Consider the following 27,617-nt stretch of genomic DNA (forward strand, 5'->3'; position numbering starts at 1 on the left):
GATGCTGTAAAATGGGCTCTTTGACAAAAGCTGCTTTTAGCCGCTCAAACGCCGTTTGACAAGCAGGCGTCCACCGCAACAGCGCCCCGGGATTCTTGACTCTCGAGTATCTCCCACCCCTTTTGTTCGAAGCAGTTCAGTTAGTGGCAAGGCAATCTCAGCGAATCCCCTTATGAATAATCTGTAGTAGTTGCTGAACCCCAGGAAACTTTGGAGTTGCCTGCGGGTGCGGGGACTCTCCCAGTCCATGATAGCCTGCACCTTGGCAGGGTCCATTTCTATGCCTTTATCTGAAATTCTATATCCCAAGTAGTCAATTTGGGTCTGATGAAAGGCACATTTAGACAGTTTGGCATACAATTCAGCTGATCTGAGTTTACACAATACTTTCCTTATCAGAGCCACATGCTCTTCCATGGTTTCAGTATAAATCAATACATCATCCAAATACACCAGTACCCCTTTAAACAGATGTTCATGCAGTACCTCATTGATTAATTGCATAAATACCCCAGGGGCCCCAGCCAAACCAAACGGTAACACCTTATACTGGAAAGCTCCCAACGGGCAATTGAATGCCGTTTTCCACTCATCCCCCTCCTTGATTCGTACACGATAGTAGGCTTCTCTTAAATCAAGCTTAGAGAAGATCTTTCCCTTGGCCAGATGTGACAACATGTCCTTGATCAATGGCAAGGGATATTTGTTGGAAATTGAGACGGCATTTAATCCGCGGAAATTGGTACAAAGTCTCAATGTCCCATCCTTTTTTGGGCGAAAAAGAACCGGCGCCCCCACCGGTGAATTCGCCGGCTCAATGAATCCGCGCGCCAGATTTTTGTCCACAAAGTCTCTCAACAGAGTCAGTTCCTTTTGTGTCATGGAATAAATCTTTGGCTTGGGCAATTGGGTGTTGGGCAGCAGCTCTATGGCACAGTCCGTCTTTCGATGGGGGGGCAACTGGTCGGCTTCCTTTTCACCGAATACATCAGCAAACATCCTGTACTCGGCCGGCAAGCCTTCCAGAGGAGGGGCCGGGTAAGGCGGAGTCGCAGCTGCCGCAACCCCCACCATCTCCTCTGGGGCACCCTTCCCCTCGGCCGCTTGATAGAACCCATCCCTAAACGTGATAGTTCGGTAAACCCAGTTTATTTGGGGGTTTTGCTGCACCAACCAGGGCACCCCCAACACCACCAAGGGTCCCCCCACAGGAGCCACGACAAAAGACAACCCTTCCTGGTGGCTTCCCAGTTGCAAGGCTACGCGCCCTGTAAAATGGGTGACCGGTTTGCCCCCTGCCATGGACCCATCCAGTTGTGTAAAAGCGATGGGTCGTTGTAAAGGGAAAGTGGGTAGCTCCAAAGCCGCCACCACGTCGGGGTGCATAAGACACCGGGAACACCCCGAATCAATCATGGCCCATACTTCTACAGTCTTGGATTGGGAGCCCAATTTCAATTTCACCGTGAGAATGCGGTAACTGCCACTCACCAATGAAGGCTCGCGCCCTTCCTCTACCACCTGCCCAGCGGCGCCCTTTAGAGCAGGTGGCTGGCGTTTCCCGCCAGCTGCAGGATTTCGGTTTCCCCTTCCATGTCGTAGAACATCACATCGTCTCCCTCGGTTTCAGCCACCGCAGCTTTCTGCTTCCTCGGCAATGCAGGGGACTTCGCCGACGGTTTTCCGGGCCGTTCCTCTCCCTTTGCCTTCGGGCATGTTGCCACTCGATGCCCCTCCTTACCACATCTCAAACACAAGCCTTTTGCGTACCGCTTCTCCCGCTCCTCGTCCCAGGGTCGTTGTCCCGGTTTCCCCCCGGTGCTCGATGGGCGGCTGGGTTTCACCTCCCGCCCCGATTTGGCGGTCTTCCGCTGGGCAAAGATCTCCTGGGCATGTTCAGCCCTCCCCGCCAGCAGGATCCATTCGTACAGCGTATATGGGTCGTCCCTCCCCAGGGACCAGTGCAGCACCTCTGTATTCAAGCCATCCTTGAATAGCTCGATAATGGTTGTTTGGGACCAGTCATCCACCTTCCCAGCTAGCGCTTTAAACTCCAAAGCATAATCTGCCACTGATCTGAACCCCTGCTTGAGTTCCTTCAGGGCTCGCTTTGCTCTCTCTTTTGCTAAGGGGTCCTCGAAGTGTTGTTTCAACACCCAGAGGAACTCATCGAAACTTTCCAGTTCAGGCGCTTCCGACTGGCACATCTGGACATACCAATCTGCCGCCCTCCCCTTCAGTTTGGTGGCAATGGTGATGATCCTTGCCTTTTCCGATTGGAAAAACGCCCCCCATTCTTCCATGTAAGCTTTCGCATTCGTCAGGAAGAACGAGAGTTTGGTCGGGTCCCCATCAAACTTGACAGGGAAGTCTCGCATGCCGCCTCCCGCCGGGCTGCGCCCCACCACCGGTGCTGCCGCGGCTTGTGCTCCCCTGGCTCGGGGCGGCACGGGGCCCCGGGGCGATCGCCCTGGCGATGCTGCGATTTCCATCTGGACCGACTGGTCCCCTTCGCGCCTCCGCACCGCCCGTCGCCGTTCCGGGGACAGCCCCTGGGAAGAAGGGGTTGAATGCCGCTGGCTTGATTCTTCCCGGACCTCTCGCAACGAGGTCACATCCAAGCTCAGCTGTTTCAGTATAGCCTCCAACGAATCCATTTTGGACTCCAGCACTCGGATCCGATCCGGAGTGGGTGAGCCCTCTGTTGGCTGCACCTGCACCACGTTGGGGGATAATGGGTATCTCTGCCTCCAGGATGGGCCCCCCGCTACCGTGGCATCTCCTTGGGTCTCATCCCAGGTGAGCAGCTCGCCCGGAGAAGTTACGGTGATCTCCGGGGCTGTTTTCAGCCCCCCGGCTTCACTCTCCGACTCGGAGCTCGCCTCTTCTCGGATGGCTGACAGCTCCCCACCTTGGGACGGTCGGCCGGACTGCCTCACGGTCGAGTCCGGTTCCCCTTCTTCCATCATCATGATGTCGGGTTCGGTCATCGCGGGCTCTCTCCCTCACAGGGTTAGACACTTGTCTTTCCTGGACAGGGGCCAGCGGAGTTAGGATCTTAGATTCTCAGCTTTATGTAATGATTGCCCTAGCCCAAATACTCAGACTCACAAGAGGCTGCTAAATGAAATCTGATTTATTAGAGAACTAAAGGCAAATACAGAGAAAGCTGAGAATGAGCAAAAGCGCGCCAAATACAAACTTAAACCCTTGGTGCAAACGTATCCCGCCTCCCTCGTAACGCCCCGCCCGGCACAGGTGCTAGCAATCGTCAGAGTTGCTAGCCTGGGAAAGTAACCTTGAGCGCAGTAGATAATACAAATACATTCCAAAGCAAAGCCAAAAGATAACTGTTCCCATCCTCCCCAGAGAGATGAAACACGCATCCAATTAATGACATGCGAAACGTTACGATGCATCAAAGACATTGAAACGGCGAACATGACATGTAGTCACTTGGAAGGGTAGCAGCTCATACTCCATTTTTCCATTCAACCTCAGATAGTTTGCCACTGGGAGACTTTATCTTTACAAGTAAGTGAAAAGAAATGGAACAAAGCAGATGAAAGATATATTAATTTCAGTGGGAAATATAAAGCAAACTTTGGAATAATGAGATTGACTGTCCTGTTTTTGCAAACCAGGGGGATGTAGTTTTAAATAATGTGAGAATGTTCAGTAGGGGTTGTTTAAGATTGCTTTGCTGCTTAAACCTCCATTCAGGAATTGAAACATGAATTCAGATTATCCTACAGTTGCCATATTTTTTTCTGATGTTCATAGGATCATCAGATTTTCAAAACAGAGATATCATCCTTGCCAAAAATATTTTTTTTAAATCTAGCTTCCCAATAATTGGAATTTATCAAGACAGTAAGAACTATGGCTCTATCAAGCATATGGGATGGCTGAAAGATTGATTATAAACCAATGAAAGAATAAATCTATACCTGATACGCAGCAGTGGATTACTGATATGTGCACTTTGTCAATATCTAATTCTGACAAAGGTGCAATAAAGAGGCATTTTAGCAAACACAAGCTAAATACAAGCTACAAGAGAAAAGCATACACAGATACATAGGAATAACTAGTTGGATAAACAAATATAGCATTTACCTTGCTGTTTTTCTTACTTGTCTTGAAAAATCCAAGAAATCGTTTCTTTTCCTTTTCTGATGTGTCACAACCAGTTGAAGTATTTCTTCTTTCTGTTATATGCACAAGCCATAATGACTACTCCAACCCAACTCAAATAACATTTTTAAAAAAAGCTTATGTATCTGAAAGTTGAAATCAGAAGCTATGACTGCATAGATTGACATAGATATATTTTTAAAAAAACTCTTACTGCTCTTATGAGTTACTCATGAGAGAAGGAAACCATGTGGCATTCTCCCAAGTTACTGGCTTTAACATTCAACCCAAGTTTTATTTACCTATATTGAAACTCTCTCTCTTTGTCTCTGTAGGTATAGACCATTGGATTCCTATCAGATACCTTAAACATGATGTGACAAACACATCTTTATTTACAATCAAAGATCAAACACAAATTTGTAAAACACTGTTAAACTCTAATGAGAGCTCATCCTACTCAAGGCATCATGTGCAAGTTCTGTTGTTATGTTTTCACTGCAGCCACACAGAGGTTGGCTGCCCTGAGAATTATATGTTTTGCGTCTGAGTGGAACAGAATTGTGTAAAATTCATTTGATCTGGCTGGGTAATTGTGCAGTGTAAGACTAATATTTTATAATATTAACAATTAACTAATTATATTAATAATAATGACTGGTTTTGTCAGCATGCATGGAGCAGGAAGGGGAACAGTCATTTGTGGGGACGGCTAGCGCCCTAGAATGGCCCTTTATACTCATGGACTGAGATACAATCTTTAGCCATCTGGATTTTATCACATTTTATATTTTTATTGTCTATTTATATTTATATTTATTGTTTTTATAATGGTATTGAATTTTAAACTTTGTGCTTGTTGTAAACCACCCAGAGTCCCTCCTTTGTGGGGGAGATGGGTTCAATAAATAAAATAAATATAAATAAATAAATATATTTTAGGCAGTACAACAGATTTTCAGTTAGGAAACAGGAAAACAGGACAGTTTATCCCAGAAGGGAATCACCTGGCAATTTTGTATGGGACAATTGTTATGTACCCATTCTACCACTGCTTCTCTGCTACCAATTGCCCATTCTTCTTTTAGCTTGTCTAGACATAACTTGTCTAATATACAGTATCTCTCCCTATTTTGTCTGCAAATAATAATACTCTATATTGTTTTCTGGAATCTGTATCCTTTTTACACAATAAATATCACATAAACATTGAGCTAGTATCTGCAAAGAAATAGAAACAGGTAATTTATATTGTACTTAACTGACGTATTCTATGAAAAGTTCACAGATGAGGCCTTTCAGTTTAAAATACTATCTATATATAATTCCATAGCATGTAGCTATACTGTGTGGGTGGGTGGGTGGGTGGGTGGAAAGAACATTAGAAACTAGAATGTTAAAATGTATTCAATAATGCATGAAGGCATGATAGAAAAATCAAAGTGTTACAATTGACCAAAAACTTTCCCTCAGCATACTGATGTAACCTCTTCAATATCAGCAGAAAAGTACACATAAAGGTGAAAATACACTCCTATATACTTTAGCAGTGGGCAATATTTTTACAACTGAAGACCACTTTTGTTGCTGTTGTTAATTTCTAGTGCCTCCAAGAGCTACATGGAATACAGTCGGTGACCTTTACAGAGGAGATGGAGCCACAATATTTATCCAAATTGGGGGATAGGGGTGGGGAAGGGCTAAAGGGCAAATTCTCACATGGTTAAAAGCAAAAGCTTGATACCAGATCAGTACATTACCAAAGCAAGAAACACATGGAAATTGTCTCTCCCACACCAAAGAGAGTGACGTGTAGCCCTTTGCACAGAGCAAGCAAGAGAAAGAGGCACAAGAATGTGAATTGATTTCTCTATAAATAAAACTTGCATTTGGTATGTCAATATGCGGGGATTCTTCTTAATGGGTTTTCTGGCTTTTCTACAATAAACCAACATATCTGAGCATTTGTATCCTTGGAATTCTATTCTTGCAGTTTCTTGCCTAGCCAGCCAAGAGATGTCTGCCCTTAACCCTTGAAGAAATTTAAAGCACCTATTTCATCCCTTAACTGCTCCTAAAGCTCCCCATACAGGCCAAAATGTTTGGCTCCACTGTCTCCAGGAGTGATCTGGGGCCACAAACAGAGTGTTGGGAGATAAAGGCAGCCCATGGGCTGCGGATTGCCCATCATATATAGTTAATGCAAGCTTCTGACTCAAAAGCTTAAAAAATAGGTACAGTACAATAATTGTGATGTATAAATGTTTTCAAAGGTTCATAATAAAAGTAAAACAAATAGCAGGTATGCACAAACAGCAATAGTTCACAATTCATAAAGAGAATTACAAAGAAACCAAGCCCTTGTTTACAGTCAAACATTCAACTAGAGATAATTATTTATGAATACTATTATTTATGATAAATTACGAATTATACTGTATATGAATACTATTAAATGTGTCATTAGTTGCCATGCATGGTTCAGATGAAACTGATACCTGCAGTTTACTTTCATACTAATGAAGCATAAGCAAACAAAAAAGTTTTCTATTATTTGCTGAGATGTGCTATGATGCCAGTGATAACAGAATGTATCAAAATATTAATATCAAAACCATACAAAAACAAAACCTGAAAGGCAAATTTCTCTCCAAGGACGTATTACAATACCTCTGTAGTTCAAAGAAGGTTCAGACTGGGTTTTTGATGGAAGAGCTGCAGCAACAACAACAACAGTATTATGAAATTTCATAATACTGAAATTACTATGAATACATAGTATTCAACAATATAATGAAACTATGCAAAGATATTAATTTATTTAATTATACAAGATTTTAATATATTGCCTATTTTCTAGAGCGTACTATAAAAATACAAAAAAAATCCCCCCCAAAATAAGTAAAGCCAGTACACAGAACATATCATGCGACGTGCTGGGCTTGAGGAATCCAAGGCTGGGGTCAAAATTGCTGGAAGAAACATTAACAGTCTCAGACATGCAGATGATACCACTTCGATGGCTGAAAGCGAAGAGGAACTGAGGAGCCTTATGATGAAGGTGAAAGAAGGAAGTGCAAAAACTGGCTTGCAGCTAAACCTCAAAAAAACCAAGATTATGGCAACCAGCTTGATTGATAACTGGCAAATAGAGGGAGAAAACGTAGAAGCAGTGAAAGACTTCGTATTTCTAGGTGCAAAGATTACTGCCCGATGCTGACTGCAGTCAGGAAATCAGAAGACGTTTAATCCTTGGGGGAAGAGCAATGACAAATCTCAATAAAATAGTTAAGAGCAGAGACATCACGCTGACAACAAAGGTCCACATAGTTAAAGCAATGGTATTCCCAGTAGTAACATATGGCTGTGACAGCTGGACCATAAGGAAGGCTGAGAGAAGGAAGATCGATGCTTTGGAACTGTGGTGTTGGAGGAAAATTCTGAGAGTGCCTTGGACTGCAAGAAGATCAAACCAGTCCATCCTCCAGGAAATAAAGCCAGACTGCTCACTTGAGGGAATGATATTAAAGGCAAAACTGAAATACTTTAGCCACATAATGAGAAGACAGGACACCCTGGAGAAGATGCTGATACTAGGGAAAGTGGAAGGCAAAAGGAAGAGGGGCCAACCAAGGGCAAGATGGATGGATGATATTCTAGAGGTGATGGACTCGTCCCTGGGGGAGCTGGGGGTGTTGACGACCGACAGGAAGCTCTGGCATGGGCTGGTTCATGAAGTCACCAAGAGTCGGAAGCGACTGAACAAATAAACAACAAAAAAACTAACATCTATAACTGAGGTCCAGGCTGCAGTCTATATTTAAATTATAAAATAGACACTAAAATGATATAAGTGTAATAACATCTAAAATTACAAAGAAGTGATAATATCTAAAATTTAAATGAATTACGGTTACATAGAATGCATTTGGCTAGTGGAAAATTGGCCCATCAGGGTCTGGCGAATCTTCTGTGCTGCTGCACAAAACCTAGCCACATGCGCTGTAACGAAAGGCAATTCATCTGTGAGCAGCATCTGGGGATAGGCTGAGTCTAAGCGACCAGGATGTCTACTAATTAGAGGTAAGAATCTGACACTTTTAATCCTAGTAATGGTCCGACTCATGCACAGGTAAATTAGGGAGATTTGAGATTTATTGAGAATGTGTACAGATCAAGAGAAAAGCTGCGACTGAAGATTCCCACCTAAGCTACCTAATTAAAAGCAAGCAGTCACCCCACTCCCCCCGTCTATTCTTCCCACCGATTCTAACAGCCATGCATGCCAAGTCCAGATGCCTTCAGTTGGTACAACCTTGACTTTGTCTACTTAGTCCAAACAGCATACTTTCATACTCCTTGATGCTTCCCCTCCCTACTGGCTCTTGACCCGCATTGGCTCATCATGGCAGATGAACACGGTCAAATGATTCATCAATCCTTTGACCATGGATTCTGACAATAAAACTGGTTCGAATGTCTCCGTAGAAGGGACAACGAAGAAGAACATGTTCTGTGGTTTCCACCTCTCTGGAATCACAAAGGCAAAGTCTTTCTGCCAATGGTACTTCTTTATATTTACCATCCAATACTGCAGAGGGGAGTGCATGACATTGGGCAAGAGAGGCTTTCCAATGGCAGGATGTTTCTAGCTGTATAAGTAGCTGGCAGCAATGACAATATATCTGTTGTGTACTGGTGACAGGAAGGCTGAGGCCTTCCCTAGATCTGCTTACTTCTCCGTATCCTTTAGCCTTTGTTTCAGAGTTTGTTTCACCTCATCGTATTTCATCTTAAGAACCAAGAAGGGAGAGTAGCCTAAATTTGAAAGTTTAGATTCTACAGCCTTGATCCATGTGGATTGGAAATTGTCCTGGAGAATTAATGGTCTTAGGCCCTGAGGATAAAAGTTAAGCTTTAACCAAAGGTTTACAGAAGGTAGACAAACTCTTGGCTCAACTGTTATCATTCTTGTCTCCAGTCATAAATGTGCATTAGAGACACAATGAGGTATCTGGAGAGCTGCTCTGATGAATTTAGATTGTACTCTCTCCAAGGAGGTGAAACAAGAAGCTGGGGGGACCAACCAAAGTTCCATAAAGGAATTGGGCTAGTGGCTTCACCTGAAAGAGCTAAGTGCAGCTGGAACATAGTATCCTCCCTTAGAGCGGAAAAATTTGAGAATGGCATAGCAGATCTTTGTCCAGTAGCAGCAGCATATTCACAGTGGGCTCTTCTCGGGCCAGTGGCATGCATGACTACTCCTAAACACTTAAAAGAAGTCACTTGTTCTATTCTATAGCCATTAATGCTCCATGAACAGAGCTTCAGCCTTTTGATGAATGCCATAATCTTGTTTTTTTGATAGTTTATTTCCAGATGATCATTGTTGCAATATTGGACCAGAGTTTTCAGAGCTCTTTTAAGGCCTATTGGTGTACTGGAAAGAGCTACAGTGTTGTCTGCATAAAGCAGCAGGGCAATGCTGCCATCCCCTAGTTTATGGGGATGGAGATTAGTTAGTGTTAGTGTTACCTAACTTAATGTTAGTTAGGTTGTTTTATACATGTATTTTAACCTAGTCCTAAATTTTATTTTGTTTTGTTATCTATTAAGATAGATTTATATATATTCACTCAGCACTCTGTTTGTACTGGTCTATGACTAATAAATTGAACTGAATTGAACTACTGGTCACTGTGTTCTTGTAGAGTCCTGGCCTATTTTTGACTATTCCTCTGGACTTCTCCTTTTGTTTGGTGTTTCGGCTCAAACTGTTGTGACTTTTGCTGTAGCATATGTTTGCCTACAGTATCTGAAAACAAACCTAAGTATCGCTACTTGCTACTGTTCTGCTCTTTACATGTGACTGAGGAGTTTTATAACTTGTCTTGAAAAAGGAGTTTATAGCTGGGTAATTTAGCTGAAACCGTCAGGGTACAAGAGAACCATGAAAATGTAACTGATAGAAAAGTCTGGGGAAAAGATAGGTAACGAGGCATATGTAGAAGATGAAAGCTGGAGTCAGCAGTGAGTAGAACAGAGACATCTAAGTGAAGAACCATCCTGTCTGTGTGAAATATTTAAGAGAAGGGAGCAACATACAAGATGCCCAATTTATCAACTCTATGAGCTAAGTAGTGGTAAGCAAAAATGCATATTTACAGACAACAAATAAGAAGAACCTGTCCAATGGCTATTTTTGTTTTTAATTTAGACCAACAGGATTGAGGAACTCCATGGGACAAGTATGAAATCCTAAGGAGATATAAATTATTCAGTGCCCTCCCCTCAGTCCTCTGAGGCAAGGATTGATAACAGAATAACATTCACCTGATTTATGGAATGGATGCTACCTCAGCACTGGGTAAATCTTTGCAGAATTATGGGACAAAGCATGAGCATTTGGAAAAAAAATAGTATATAACTGGCAGTAAAGTTTGCACATGTTCCATACCTAAAGGTTATGCAAAGGCCATAAGGACCCCTATTTGATTTCATACGATCTCCATACAAATAGTTTCTGCTTTAAGCAAACATTGCATTATCAGAGCTAATTCCTCTGTGCCTTTTCCACCGAGAATATTCCTTTTAGTTTTTTGGGTGGTTGAGTGCTGTTCTTTGGAGCTTAGTCTTGCAGCCACTGGCCTTCATACCCCATCCTCAACATTTCTGCACCCACAGGAAGCCTAGAAACATCATCAATTATGGTTCCATGTAACTACTTCAGAGGTTAAATGCTTAGCTGGCCAGATGAAGGGCAGGAAAGGCTCCAAGTTGGGCTAGGATTCCAACAGATTTCATAAAGGTTAATATTGAGCGATGGGTACCTGTCTCAACAACATATTGTTTATATACTGTACATATAGATCAAACCACTTGTAAGCTTAAAGACTGGGGTTTAGCAATTATCATAACCTCAATTTATGAAATGGAATAAATTAAATCCATCTGATTTTAGGTAAATTAGTTTGAACAGGGAGCTATACATACAGTAGCTTTTATTGATTTTAAACAGAGTGTGGAATAAACTTGAAGGCATTTGCATATATAAATGCTTGCTGCTGCTCCTATTAATGTAGCTGCTTTAATTTGTTGGGTCATTTGACTAACATTATGTCAATTCTGTGACAAGCCCTGAAGTTCACCCTGAAATTAGTTAATAAGCATTTGATGGCTCTTCTCTATCCTGATAAATTTGCTGTTGTGTCACTGGCAACAACAGGAAGGCTTTTAGGTGCCTTGGCAGATTACTGTGAGAGGGACAGTCAATTATCAGAAAACAAAACAAGGTGTATTTTTTAACAGTTCATACATTCACAAGTGGAAAATAGTAAAATTAATAGTGAACAAGTACAATTACATATATATAAATGCCTTGGCATTTTTTCTAAACTTCTGGAATCTAGAAAGGTCAAATCTGATATATTAGAGGAAAAGCTCAAAGAAGTGCCAATGCAATAAACTCTATAGGAACCTGGCAGATACTATATTGCAGCAGTAATTAAAACATTCAAGGCGAAGACCACTGCTCATCTGTTGTATGATTCTCAAGTTTATATTTATTTGGATTATTAGTCTCTAGGAACTATACAGACATCCTATTTAAGATCTATTTTAAGACTTCCTCTGTTTATTTCAAATGTAGCTTTAAGATTAGAAACATGACTGTTAAAAGTGGAAACACAAACCTGCTTATATTTGTGTGTGTGTGTGTACACTTAAAGCAATTTATTTTTTCATTAGAATTAACTCTAATATTTTTGGATACCACAGGCTCCAAATGGAATAAAGATCTCATAAGAATCTTGAGAGTTGTAGGATGTCCATTGGTCTGCAGGTATCAACGGGATACGAAAATGCTAAATTGTCTATTTGTAAAATGTTTCTAGAGTATACATTTGTGCTATGGGCAGACTTTTTATTTATAAATATCCAGAGTCCTGTAATCAAATATAAACCAGCTAGTTATTTAACTAATATAGCAAAACCAAAGCATTATACAACATTTATAATGGCTTGTAACAATGTGCTTTGCTCAGCTGCCCTGGAAAGTTGATATAAAAAGGCCCTTTTCCTTAGAGGAGTGTAGCCTTGCAGTGTGCAGGAAAAAAAGACAGCTGATCAGTTGGTTTTTGTACTGTTTAATCAGAAATTTATTTTCTCTCTTTTACACAAGTTGTGGGTTTTTACCCATTTTCTCTCTTTTAAAGAATTACCCAATGAGGTTTTTTACCTTCCTGCTGCTCTCAGAACAAAATGCAAATATCTCACAGTGTTTTGTTCAACAACTTGCAACACAGAAAAACTGTTCGTAAGGATAAGGTAAGAAAGATTTACACAATCAGTAATAAAAGAAAAAAGGGATGTGAAATTGTACAATCTGAATCTAAATAATTATTTATATTTTTAGTGAGCATTTCTTTTCTCTCTCCTTCCTTTTTGCCTTATTTTTTCTTATATTTAAAGACTGCGTTGTTTGTACTATAAAATCTGCTGTGTGCCGGGGTTTTTTTTTCCTTCAGATATGACTGGTCATAGATTGTAATATTTATTTATTATTTGTGGAAAAATTGAGTCTTGGGTGAACCCTAAATCTTCGTATTTAATTGTTTCTAGTTACTGGGGATACTTTTTCTTCCCAACCCAATGGAATGTTGGAAAGAAATTGCATTAAAGGGCTTGAGATTCTGCCTGGCAATCAGTCTGTCAGCAGGATAACACTCTAAAAATTTAACAGAATAGAGCCAAGTTGGGCTGACAAAAGAATTACTGAAATCACTGCAGAGAAAAACATTCCAGGAAAAAATTCACCAATGCATCTCTATGGAAAAAGTAGTTGGGCAGTCGATAGGAATGCTGCTGACTGCTCCATTCTAAGCCTCTTAATAAAATGATTCAGAATGGAGCACCTTCAATTCAACCTTAGCTACCCAGTGCACTTATACACACAAGACATGTTTTGCATGCTGTTTATCTTATTTCAATTAAAATTAACAAGGGTCAAATGATCAGGAAGCACTGCGCATACCACGCTACCTACTGCCAGATTAATGGATATAAAAGAGTGACTTGCTTTGGTAGTGTAAACCAGGAAAGATTTCTCCCTCCACAATTTACTGTATTTAATCTACTGTATTTAACCTTCTGCATACTGTTCCTCAGTAATCAAATGGGGCAGGCCAAATCAGGATGAAAAAAGATGGTTCTGTAGGTACCATGGCACCAAGCCATGTGAGGCTTTAAAGGTGATGACCAGCATCTTGAAATACTCAATAAACATCAGAAGCCAATGCAGTGCAGTGCCTGCAGCATGGTGTAATACTGTTGAATCTGCTACTTCCAATTAACTGATAGGCCACCACATTTTGGACTAGTTGAAACTTCCCAGTTGACTTCAAGGACAGCCCAGTATATTACAGTAATCTGTGTGCGGGATGATGAGGACATGATTGACTGTTACCAAAACATCTCAGTCCCAAAAGGCTTGCAACTGGTATACCAGAAGAGCTGAGCAAAGCACAGATACACCCTGCCCCAAGTCACAGTTTCCACAGGCTGCTCTAGCTGTGAGTCCAGGAGGATCCTCAATTCATGTTCCTTCAGTGGAAGTGCAACCCCATCTACAGTCAGAAACATGTTATTGAAAAAGATTTTGATCCCCTTTAGAAGAATGGCTAACCAAATTGTGCCAGTATGCACTGATGTCTAGAATAACTTCATATTTAAAAAGTAAATCTGCTGTAGAATTCAAGTCTATTTGAAAACCATTTTTAGACTACAAGTATATGTATAATAATTGTACCACATCCAAAAGTTTAAAGTTTGTATCCTAACCAGACATATGATCTACAAACAGTTTTGTCTTAATATGTTATCACCTCTACTTTCTCTCTTTTTCAAAATCTGAATTGTGTTAACCAAGTACCTTTAAAGTTTAACAGATAATGTTTTGATTAGAAAATGACTATAAAATGTTTTATAGAATTATAAATTCGTAATGATGTGTCAGAATATATTAGTCGTATTATATTTCAGATTTGTTGTCTATCTGCCTGTGTTACTGCTATTTGTTTTTTTAATCTGTATTATCTATTATTTTAAAATGCTACTTGTATTATCTATTTCCTTTATTCTTTAAAAATATACAATAAAAAAAAATGAGAAACAGAATTGAGCCAGATTCATCACAAACAGCAACTCTATCTTGTTGGGATTTAATCTGATCTCATTCAGATCCACCAGGACTTCAATAGTATCCCTAGCCTAGCCCGGGATGGCAACATATAGTTGGGTCCAAATGTTTTATGGATTGGTCATTGACCACAATAAAGAATCTGTTCTGTTCTATACAGTTGGATATCATCAGCATTCTGAGGATACTGCACCCTGAACCAAGAGATGATCTGGTACCCTAGAATGGCCCTCGTGTATTCATGGACTGAATTGGAACCTCATTGCCATCTGGATTTTATTGCATTTTATATTTTTATCTTCTATTTTTATCTATATTTAATGTATTATTTATAGTTTTATTGAATTTTTAATTTTACTTTTATTGTAAACCGCCCAGAGTCCCTCCTTTGGGGGAGAGATGAGTGGTGATAAAATTTGACAAATAAATAAAATCTGCCCCAGCAGCTTCTTGTTGTTAAGTAGCATGGAGATGAAACCAAATCCATCCCATGCTGGAGGATGGCCATGCGTATCAGTGCCATTTGTAAGCATTAGTACATAGCTTCCTATGATACTTTAGCATAGGTCCTGACTTACCCCTTTTCTTGTTCCAGGCATAAAGCTCCTTTATCCCAAGTTCATTCAGTGATTTTGTCAATTCCAGTTTTTCTCCAGTATAAGTATCTCTTAAGAGAACAAGGCATTCCTGACTAACTTCACACTTTTCACAAATGACTGGGATTATACTCTGGAGAGGAACTTCAGGATTCACTCGAACGACTGTTTTTTGTGTCTTCAAATAATTTACTACAAGTCTCACAGTTTTCTAGGGAAAAGCAATGCAAAAACAAACAAAAATTTCTAAGCATCACACTTCATTAATATAATTCAAGTAGAATTAAAATAGATTATTCAAACTGGATGAGAGAACTAAAAAATGAATGTACGAATTAAGACTGTAGAACATTCATCATAGATACATGCATAAATACAAATCATCAATGCAATACTCATACATACAATGCTGAAAAAATTAACACTGAAGAGAAATCACATTTGTTAAAATACCAGATTTAGTTTGTTTAGAAAACAAGGATGCAAAATGCCCCTGATTTTCCCTGAATTTTTCCTCATAAAGTAGTTGCAAAACCTGCAGATGAGAACCATGGAAAATTTCTTTGGCCAGGAAGGTTGTGAGAGTGGCCGGGGAGGCACAGTCCGAGTATAACAAAGCTCAGGGATGTATCAATAGGGGGAACTAAGTGGTAGAGTCAGGAGGACAAAGTTGGTAACACAGAGGAAGGACTGAGATTGAGGAAACACACCCTCTGCTGGGAAGTACGGCCTTTGGCCCTGGACGTAGTTCATTTTTATCCAACAAGTTAGTTAGAACAGGAGGCTGTATGTGGGAGTTGTTAGCTAATAAAGACATTTAGGATAAATGAACCTCCAATTCATTATTGTTAGAAGAGACTTTGAAACAAGGGAGGGTGTGCAAGTGTGCATGGGTGGTGGGGGTGTGGCACAAGAGCAACAAGGCTCAGGGAGGGTGCACAGGTGGCGGGGAGCCGCAGTGTGAGCACAGCAAGGCTCAGGGAGGGTGCACGGGAGGTGGGGAGGTGCAGCACAAGCGCAGCAAGGCTCAGGGGCATATCCAAGATTGTGCAGGTGGCCAGTGAGGAGCAGCACTAGTGCAGAGGGCCTAAGAGAGGTTGCACAAGTGGGGGAGACTTAACCAAGTTACTCACAACCTTCCCTGATGGCTTACCCATTGACTTTGCTTGTGGGAAGCCAGCAGGGAAGGTCACAAATCGCTATCACATGACCGCTGGATGCTGAAACCGTCCTAAGTGTGAGCTGGTTGCCAAACATCAGATCGTGATCACTGGGATGGCTGGAACTTCAAGGACCAGTCATAATCACCACTCATTCAGCACTGTCGTATCTTTGAACAGTCGCTGAATGAGTGGTCATTACTCGAGGACTACCTGTATATCTGTTGCACTATACATTCCCCATGATCCACTCCTGACATGTTTCCCCACTCTTAAATCAGACCTAGATGTTCAGACCTTGAGTCTTTTTGTTTTCTTCAGTTAAGTAGTTATCTCATGCATTCACTTTTTGTTGATTTGTTTATTACAAATATAAATATACTGCTTACTTTAAAAAACAAATGGTTTAAGATGTCAACCTATTAATCTGAATGCAATTCATAAAGCAATTGTACCTTTTTTCAGGTATGACAGCCTGCTCAAAAGAGCTTCCCACTCTGAATTCACAGTCAGAACACTGGAACCACTAGATCCTTGAGTATTTGGCCAGCACTCCTATTCATGTGATATTTGGTGGCTTCAAAGACTGTATCAGCAATGTATTAAGACAATCCAGTATAGTGAGATGACTATCCCCCTCTCTATTCCTGGACATCTTTGCAAGACATAGATCCATAACAGAATGCTTTTACCTCAGGAATCTTTGGTGGAGGCCGCTTAGTTTTTTCTTCAGGAACCTTCACTTTTAGAAGTATCTTCTGTACATCTAGCGCCCCAATCAAAGTATTTGGCTTGTAACTCAAAGGTTGATGGGTCCCCCAAGACTGCAACTCAAGAGTATAATGGGCTGGATTTAGGTGGTACTGGCTGCACAAGTCTACTAATAGGTCCATCACAGCTTTACTGTAAGAAAAAGATGCTGAAGGTTATTCAGGAACAGGCCAACTATAAACTAGGATTAACTATAGGCTTTTCTTGAAGATTTTACAATAAATACCTATACAGCATACAGGACAACAAAAAATATCCAATTAAATCATTATTTTGAAAGTCCTTCAAAAAAACCAAAAAAGAAACCATGGAAAAATATAATGCCCAAACTCTTTTATACATCTACATTTTACAGCCAACAGGAAAACAATACTTTTATTTATAATGCTCATGCTTACTTTTCATAACAAGCCTATTAATCCTTGTGTATAATGAAATTAAGCCATAAAATTAAATTATTTTACAAGTTCTTAAACTCATACATACACAACATATTAAAACATCATAAAACAAGCAGAGACACAGAGCATAGATTCAATTAATTATACATTTTCAGATAGTGTTGAAAGCTCTTGCAAAGCTTATGCCAGTCATATCTAAAGAAACAGAAGTGTTTAAATTTAGGGCCCCTGTATCTAGAATGCCCCCTCTTACACTGCAGCTGAGTGGATTTCTGATAAATGCAACATTGCCAAGATAGCACCAGAGTTTAACGATCAGGCTTGTGCATGAGGGAGAAGGTGATCCATTACTAGACAGGTACTAAATTCTGCTGGGTTTTACATGTTAACATAAGCACCTTGAACATGAGTATTATATTCTATAGATTATTCACCCATCATTTTTTAAAAAATCACTACAAATCTGAACACCCACAATCATTTAAGCTTTGTTAATTACTCAAAAGCCTTTCTATAAATCATGAAATATTGATCAAAAGCTTGGAGTAAATTGGAATGGGTGGCAAAAGCTTTAGAATTATAATGAATCAACACTGGGAGCAAACGTCTTATAAGACTGAAGGAGATTTTTCAAAGGAGTTTTCAGTGCAAAAAGGAGTGCATGAGTGGTGTTTCCTAGCAACCTTCTTTTCAGTGTGTATACTGAAGAAATATTTGAATTACACAAGGACTGTGGTGATGATATTCTCAAGACAAAAAGACCCTCCAAAATAAAAACAACAATAATGTTTATCTCAGAAAGTCAAGAATTTTATCAATCTTTGACTCTTAATTATGGAACATGGGAAAACAGCTGGTGAAATAAAGAGGGTAATATAAATTTCCAGGAAAACCTTTTTAGACATGAAAAATATCCCAGCCTCAAGGGAAATAGAATTAAAATAAGAACAAGAATTTCCAAATGCTACACTTGGTCAGACCCTCCTTTACAACAGAAAACATGGACAATATCCTGAACTGATAGGAGGAGGAAGGAGTATTAGGTATGTTCACCGCCTTGAGTTATTTATTAAAATAATAAAGATGGGATAAAAATTAAATAAATAAATAAATAAATAATAGGCAAAGATTTGTTAATTAATATATTAAGTAATTATCATTTTAATAAGTAATTATCATTTTATTAATCAATGAGAAGATTTATTAATTATCATTAAATAATAAATATATTATGTAGTATTCTTATTCCATGTAATATTTCTCAAATAATTATACTAAATACAAATAAGATTTATCTGGATATTGATAGATGGGACTGTTAATCCTTACTCTTTCGAGTAGGCTAACACTCTCAAAATTAATGTAATGACCAGGGTATTTTATATCTTGCATGGAAAATATTTTCAAAAAATCAGGATACTGTTACTCTAAATAAAATACTCATGAAACATAGCAGGGGGTCAAATTAGGTTCCTATATGTATTTAATGTAACTGTGTATGAGACAAATATTGTGTATCCCACACAATAATTATAATTACTAATCATGCAGCTGGTAGCAATTTATTCTTGATCTATACAAGGAATGATTATTCACTTCGTCTTATCTCACAGAACTGCAGTTGAAAACATCCATTTATCAATCATGTACTTAATACAGCTGTCTTTATTAAAGTATTTTCAACATCCATGGAAATCATAATTTGTTTCAGGTATTTGAAAACCTTACCTCCCATGTACAGTATTTTTCTGTTCTTCTCCATCTGGAAAAACTACTATAAAGTCCACTGTACTGTTAATCAGATTTTCCTTCATATTTAACATACTCTGATCTGGCAGCATTCCCAGGGCTGGGGTTCCTTTACATTCATTATTATCATTGATGAGAGGTTGGTTTGGTGGTGGGGGAGCATGAGCCTTGATTTTTTGCCTGAAAAAAGGAAAAAAGACAATAGTGAGCAGATTTGCCTTATTTATGTTCCTAAGACATTGTTCCCTTTGCTCAAGTAAAAAGGTCACCTCTGTTCTGGCATGGCTACTTGGAAATAAACTTTGGTGGCCAGAACTCACTATTAAGACAAGAAGTTCTCTCAATGGCTCAGTATCCCCATACCAGCTTCCAAAGATCTAAGTACTGATTTTGTAGCATGACATCTACAAGAAGAGTATGTATTAAATTATGTGTGAGTGTGTACATATGAAATGTTTAGATAAATTTTTCAGCTGTTTAATAGTGTTAACTTTAGCAAAGAAACAATTTCAAGAACTTTTTATGAAGTTCCCATATATTTTGTTGTTTGTGAAAATGATAGACTGCAATTGAGAAGGAAAGCTCTACAGGTGGTCCTCATTTAATGACCACTCATTCAGCGACTGTTTGAACTTACGATGGTGCTGAACAAGTGGTAGTTATGACCAGTCCTCATACTTACAATGTCACAGCATCCCACAGTCATGTGATTGCCATTTGCAATCTTCTTTGCTGGCTTCCTACAAGCAAAGTCAAGGGGGAAGCCAGCAGGACATCACAAATGACAACCACATGACATCTTTGCTTAACTACCCAGTAATTCACTTAACGACAGCAACCAGAAGTTCCAGAAGTTCTATTGCTAAGTAGCATGGTCACATGACATTGTGCTTCACAACTGCGTTGCTCAGAGATGGAAATTCCAGTCCCAATTACCATCGTTAAGTGAGGACTACCTGTATTCAGTTCTGGCAAAGGAAAAGGGGGAAGCCTGCAATGTAATGATGGAAACAGTAACTTTATACCCCCTCAGAGAATAAGGGAATCCTTAATTCCTGCATTAACCTTGAAAAGAGAAGCCAGTCAAATAGAATTATAAATATAGGATAAGATGCCATTCTAGTTACCCTAGATCTGTTTTCAAAATGGCTGGCTTTATTCACTGCTCAGTGCTACTATCAGCTTGTATAACAGCCCAGGTTTCTTAGACATGGATTCCATTATGCAGATTGCCAAAGTATGTAATTTCATATTGAGACTCTCAATTTACAACCCACATCTGGCAGGGTTTTTTCTCATGTACCTCTTGTGAATTTACATCTATCTATCACTCTTCACTCTCAACCTGCTGGACAAGTGAAATGGATTTATGTGACTTTGAAGTGATATTTACAATGCTACCTAAATTACTGGCAAGAGAACCAATCTCAGCTGTTGCCATTTGCAGAGTTTGCATACAGGTTTTTACATCTTTGAACTCATCAAACGCCCCTTTTCGACAGATGATACATTCCATCCCCATTCCTTCTTTGCCACAATCATTTTCCTCCCGTAATGAATTTCCTTCTAGTCCTTGCAGCAGACCATAACCTGGAATTGCATGCCATTCAAGAAGTATTATGGGGTAGTGCAATAAACCAAACAAGCATACAAGCAAACTTCAGGCTAAAAAGGCCATTTAGAACTGTTATACATTTGATTATCCACGAAGCAATTACTGTTGTTAACAGCAAAAAAAAAAAAACATCCCGTTCACTGGACCCTTTGACATATCTGCTTTGATTAATTCTACAGCATTTCATTTACTATTATCAAGTCAGTTTACCATTATCAGGTCAGTTTATATCTATTTAGACTTCTACAGATCTTTACTAACCCTGATGCATTCAAGTCATGTCAAACTCATAATTCAAACAGGTCAAATTCTAGCTTCCTACTATAAGAGACAGCAGTTAAATATTTAATAGATTAGAAGAAAGTTGGACAGTTATCCTGAGACATTTGCACACAGTTCAGTCAGGCTCTAACACAGTCTCCACTAGCCTACAATGTTGTATATCAGAAGATGAGGAAGTATTTGTCTGATTGTGGTGTAACCAATGTAGAAATGAAATTCTGTTCTAGAATAGCTCAGCACACCTGGACATCAGCTCAGACTTGAAAACGCCACTTGATTAAAAGCACTACAGGGTATAATCTGTACAAAGCTCTCTTTATTCATTGCTGGAAACAACATCTACCACTTGTGAACTTGTGCAACCATTTACCTTCTGTCCTGACTGCTTAACAGACTTCCCTTATGTACTGACTCTTCATTGCTTTCTTATCTTCACCCCCTGGTATCCTGACTACAGTGGGCTGATTTGGCTTGTGCACTGATTCTTCTGAGTAACCTATTTTGCAATTAGGCAATCAAGCTGTACAGCTGTACTTTTGCCTTCCCTATCCCTAATCCCAAATCAGGACAAGGAAAGATAGTGAAGCATGCCTACTTTCTGCTGTTACAGCATTTGTGCAAGATAAACTAGAGTTGTATTTCACCACTGTAGAATACTTCCTTCATCAGAATATTGAAGAGGAAGAGCTGAAACAGCCAGTGGCTCACTTTGAAGAATCTACGTAATTCTTTGTGGAAAAAAGAATTATGTAGATTTTTGTCAGATTTTTTCAGTCAGAAATCAATCAAACTAAACTCAGGCTTGAGGCATATTAATGATGTACGTTTGTCAACTGATTGTCCTACTATTTTGGATTCTTTTCATCATATCAAGATATGTATTTCTGTGTTTAAAGGATTATAATATTTAACACAAAACTAAAGAGACAATAAAATATTTAAACTGAACAAGTTTAATAAGACTATTATAAGACTTTCCAAGAAATTCTGGTGAAACCTTTAATCAAGTAATGAATGAAATTCAGGAATGTGAAGAACTTCCTTTGTCATAGAAAGCAGTGCTTAAAAGTTTGCGAACCCTTTTGAATTAAATTAATTCAATGAAATTAATTTTGAATTAATTAACCCAATTAAACAAATGAGTCAAAAACATGTTCATTTATTTACTGAGGAAAATGATCCAAAGCAATATGGTTTTGTGTCAGGTTACAAAATAATAAAGATAAAATTCAAATATTCACATGGAATTTAGTAGAAGAAAAACAATACCGGTATCTAATTGTTAGCGATTCAAGGTAGATCAGACTAGGAAACCAATACAACATGGGTCAGTACTAATTATATTGTAAAGCTCTAGCAACAGAATCTTGCAGGTCTGAATGTGCTTCCTCCTCTTCCACCCTATTCTTGGGTGAACAAAGGAGGGCTTGTCTGAGACATTTACATTCTTGTCCTGGGATCACGCTCCTTTTATTTGATCATTGCCTTGGTAACAGCTCTTCCGCCTGTCCTTCAAGGCTATTCCCTCTTCCCTCTACACTAATAATGGGGGTTTAGCATTATTGCAAAAAAGGTCAAATACTTTGGAATTTACTTGACAAAAAAAATCATGATTTATTTAAAAAATAATAATTTACAGAGTTGGAAAAATTAACAGCAGATATTTCCAGAAGGAAAATAATTAAACTTGTATTGGTTAGGAAGAATTGCAGCTTTGGGGATAGACTAGTGAGAGAGATTAAAGATGCCTTGCTTGAAGGTGAGAGAGCTCTGAAATGGGGTGAGTTCCTGCCAAGAAGAATGGAGACTGAAGTAAGGGGGCAGTCCACTCCAGCTGCTTATGACTAGAAGGAGAGAGAAAGAGAAGCTCCCAACACTTCTGGATTCAATGCAGGAGGGAAAGGAAACTAGAGAAGGGTACGGTATAAAGGTTGAGACTGGTGAATCAGAGACCAGTAGTTTCCAAGCTGGAGATAATCATTATGTAAACATATCGTAACTGTCCAACTGCAAGGCTACCAAGTAATTTGAGATTTTCCACATCAAACAGTATTTCTTTAATAATTCTCTTATAGTTATTAAATTATCCTTTATTTTTTATTTTTAAATATATTTTATTAGACATTTCAAAGAAAAAATGTAAACAGGCAAAGAAAAAGAACAAAAAGGGATAAAAGTAAAATACAAACAAGAGATTTACAAATATCTTAGAGATTATACTTTTTCAGTTTATTGTTAGTTGACTGTGAATAACCGATTATATGTTTTTGTGTGTGTGCAGGTTGAAATGGGAATACAACTTTTAAGATTTGTTTCATTCTGGTATTATTTATTTTTCAGTATGGCTGAGCTTTGACACATTGAACATTGACACCAAATGCGAAAGAATAATCCAACTGCTCATTACCATTCCCAAAGAAAATGTTGCTGTTGAGTTATGTATAATTAATAATTTGTCTTGCAGATAGAGAAGGCTGTGGTAAAATATATTCCCATGAAGTCCAAATGTATGCCTTCAAAATCCACCACAGCAATGTGGAGTGTCACTATGATTTCCCTTAAACAGCCCTGGGCCAGATACTCAAATAAAAAATTGCAATATCTGTGCTGCTGCTTATACACATTTCCTAGCCATCAAGTTACATATGGCGTACATGAATTGAGGCTTCATCATTTGCTCTCCAACCACCAGCTAAAATGCTATTAACATGACTACAGCAAAAAGTGCTACAGTATCTGCATGACTCAGGTGAAATATTTATTTATTTATTTATCAGTCAGTCAGTCAGTCACTCAGTCATATTTTTATTACCGCCCATCTCCCCCACTTGGGGGACCCTAGGCAGTTCACAATAAATATATTGTTATTCCATAATGGCTGGAATTCCTCCATTTCCAGGTCAAGACTCTAAGGCACAGAGAAGCTGCTTGACATAATAAGTAATCTTATCCATAGATCAAAGAAATCTGATTTTCTTGTATAGAGATGTCTCAGAAGAATTCCGAGTCCAAGAAATGACTGCCAGCACCTGAAAGACTCAACTGAGACCAAGAAAGATTACACCAGCAGTGCTGGAAAAAAACATAGGCAGCCTTGGTACTAAGGACAGATACGTATGAAAGTCATACCAGCACCAAGGCTTACTGGGAGTCATGGAAGTTAATAATGAGATGGGCAACAGGAGTGTAGTCATTTATTTATCTTTTTGGATATTTAGGGCAACCAACTATATTAACCATTTCAGGATAAGTTATAAAAGAAATAAGATGAAAGTTTAAAAATCAATATTTTAACATTTAAAACAGCAACGCCACAATGCAGTAATAGAAAGGCATAGATATTTGAAGAAAAAAGACAGTAAATTTAGGTTCTTAAGTTCCAAATGCATAAGTAAAAAACTCAGTCTTCACCTTGCACGGAAAAGCAGATAGTATTGGTGCCACCCTGTGAAAGAGCATTCCAAAACCAGTATGCTATGAGAGAAAGCTCACTCCCAAGTGCCTACAAAGTTCATCTCTCCTAACTGTGGAGAGCTGACACTGAGAGGGAGGTTCACTGAATTACTGAGGTCCTAAAATATCATTACCAAAATTCCAAAGTTCTATCAGCAATGTACAAACAGCCAGTGCAGTGCCTCTAGGGCTGGTGTTATATGGATTCTAAAAGATGATCTCATTCTGAATGAGATACCATTTCCAAGTCATCTTCAAAGAGAGACCCACATAAAATATAGTGAAAAAGTTTATCAGCAGTTTAAGCAGCAGGTTACCAGAGAGTAGATTATTTTGTCCAGGAAAGGTCATAGCCATTGGACTGAAATAACTCCAGGAATATACCAAGGCTGTGCACCTCAGAGTCAGACACGTGCCAATTTCCAGACCCAGGAATCATTAATCTACAGTGCATTGGACTCAGTTGACTAGCCCCTATCCAGACTATGTCAATATCCAAACAACAGCACCATCTCTTCTGATTGATGGCGGGGAAAAATAGTGCATAGGGCCATGTCTGCCCATCCAATAGTTATGGAACCCAAACCTTTGATGATCTCACTCAACAGCTTCATAAAAATATTAAATAAAAAGGTGACAAAATGGACTCATGCTGTATCCCACAGGTTAACAGCCATGTCCCCAAGCAGAAGTCTCCTGGTGCAATCACCAACATTTCTGAAGAACGACGCTACTTACTCCAGCCCCAGCTAGGTCAGTAGAATATAAAATGCACTGAAAGATACAGAAGAATCAGACTTGCATTCTCCCTGTTTTTCCCCTAGAGCAGATCCCCTGGCAATTTTAGTCTAATCTCAATCCTAACTGGAATGGGTCCAGATATATCTATTCAGAATATATGAAGCTGATCAACCATGGCCCTTTCAAGCACCTTATCCCCAAAGGGGATATTTGCAATGGGGTGGATATTTTGCAATGGGGTGGTAGTTCTGCTATCATCTTTAGGAGGGGCTACTCTGCTCCTTCTTTCAAGATAGGGAAACCATCCACAATAGTGAAGCAACTCCTTGAGAATGTCTTGTCAAACCCACTCTGCTTGATCTTAACAGCCAAGAGGGACAAGAGTTGAACCTTGGTGATAACAAGGTAACTAAAAAGGAAGGTGGAAAGAAGATGGATGCTGGAGCAATGAAATTAACTCCAACAGTTATGGCAAATACTACAGAGCAAGAAATCTGCAATCTTGCAACTCCCATTGTATAATGCCTGCAAGACTCTATGGTTTAAAACAAGATCAATTAAACTAACAGTAAATATTCCCAAATAAGGCCATGACAGAAATCTACTGCTTGTTCTTTAGTATGTATCTACAGAAATGGTGACAATCCTCAGACCTGATGGTGTAATTAGTTCAAAATAAATGATAGGTTCCCTCAAATCTCTGAAGGTACTTGCTCATAGCTCTGTGTGTGTGCACGCATGTGTTAGAAAGTGTGTCAACGTATAGTCTTGAGAAGAAATAGACTCTTCAGTATTTTCTATCAAAAATGACATTGTACAGATAAGATCTCCCCTAGAGTAACTCATTTTAGCAGATATGATTATTTGAAATTCAGAGGATGTATACAGAGCAAGCACCCACCTTTTTATAGTTCAGATCAAGGCTGGCCACAGATTGACATAATCAATTGTCTACTTTCCCATAGACAAAATCCCTGGGACCTCAGATATGCTGTGATAGGAACTTTATCTGGCTATAGATCATCTGGATTCAAATCACTTTGATTCACATGTAATTATTGTGAGATATTTTATTGTGAAGGTAGGGAGGGAAACACTTCTCTCACATAAACTTTCCGTTGATGATGATGAACTTCTGACATTTCCCAAATTCACCAAGAGATGCAAGCATAACAAAGCAGGTCTCTCTCTTCTTCCTGGAATGTAATTACTGGAGGAATTTTTGCCTTTCAAATGGTCTTCCTTCCCATGATTAATTTGGCAACATCATTCTCCTCTCTTGGAACACCTCCACTAACTATATATCAATCCCCTTATGTGATAGATACGTAATTTCTAATTTTGAGGTTATCCTTGTGAGCATATTGGCTGTTTAGCAGGATGTTATAGAGCCAGTTTGGTCTAGTGTTTAAGGTTCTGGGCTAGAAACCAGGAGTCTGTGAGTTCTAGTCCTGCCTTAGGCATGAAAGCTGGCTGGGTGACCTTGAGACAGTCACTTTCTCTCAGCCCAACTGGATGCAATGTAGACTAGCCTCCTCATGGTGCACCCTGGGCAACGTGATTTGTCACAGCTAAATAGTCTACACATCTGGCTGCTGGACCTCACAAGGATTTTCCAGCAAAGGGGAAAAAAAAAAAGCAGCATGAACACCGAACTGCTATGCCATACAATTAAAAAAAAAAAGCAGGATGTTGGAACACTAGTATTGTTATTCCAATTTTCAAAAACGTGGACCCAGCATAAGCCCTCTAATAGGAAACCAATTAATTTAACAGATCTTGTAGCAAAATTATATGCCAGATTTCTTTTGCTCCAATTAGAGGATTGGGCTGCAGTAAATAACATCAGAGTGGGCAAGTAAGTGTCCTTTAAGGATGACTATTCTACAATAATTAAAGCATTTGTGTTAAATCACCTAATTGAAAAATATGCTAAACAAAACGCTCTAACTCTACGCCACCGTTAACTGATTTTGAGCTGTTTTTCCTCTATAATAGGATTTTTCTTTCAACCTCTCCAATATAGTGTCATCCACTGACATAGGTGAGGCAATATAGAATAAGTCTACTCCCTTTTCTAGGTGACAACCCTTCAGATATTTGAAGACTGATACATATTCCCTCAAGAACCAGTGTGGTATAATGGTTGAGATGCTGGACTAGGACCTAGGTCCTAGTCATCTCTAATGCATAGAAGCTAGCTGGATGATTTTAGGTCAGTTACTGTCCTAACTGCCAGGAAACACGCTGAGACAAGGAACGGGTCTCTAATGTTTTATTGCTTGTACATAACAGGAATCCTAACAAACTGAAGAAGCGTGGGAAAACCCCAGCCATATAAACCCCAAAGGTTAAGGCGGTCCCGATCTGTGTCTCTTTGAATGGCTACCTAATTCCTCAGTGCTACGCATGCGCTTAACAGTCTGGATGGGAGCCCCCTGCTCGCCATCCTTACTCATGACAGTTACTCTCTCTACACTGAGAATTTTTTTTAAAAAAAATATCTACCAACCCTAA

At 39.3% G+C, this 27,617-nt stretch overlaps 1 protein-coding gene across 1 annotated transcript in view; it reads right to left on the reverse strand.

Annotated features, from left to right (window-relative positions):
- COBL (cordon-bleu WH2 repeat protein) overlaps positions 1 to 27,617 on the reverse strand; it is a 151,901-nt gene that overhangs the window by 100,120 nt on the left and 24,164 nt on the right. Inside the window, exons 2-6 of the mRNA XM_063304245.1 lie at positions 18,989 to 19,189; positions 16,781 to 16,991; positions 14,911 to 15,139; positions 6,808 to 6,852; positions 4,120 to 4,211 (exon numbers count right to left, since the gene is read on the reverse strand). Coding sequence (XP_063160315.1) covers positions 4,120 to 4,211; positions 6,808 to 6,852; positions 14,911 to 15,139; positions 16,781 to 16,991; positions 18,989 to 19,189 — 778 coding nt within the window. The remainder of the gene's footprint in view (positions 1 to 4,119; positions 4,212 to 6,807; positions 6,853 to 14,910; positions 15,140 to 16,780; positions 16,992 to 18,988; positions 19,190 to 27,617) is intronic.

This window comes from Candoia aspera, chromosome 4 (assembly GCF_035149785.1).
Source record: "Candoia aspera isolate rCanAsp1 chromosome 4, rCanAsp1.hap2, whole genome shotgun sequence".
Lineage (NCBI taxonomy): Eukaryota > Metazoa > Chordata > Lepidosauria > Squamata > Boidae > Candoia > Candoia aspera.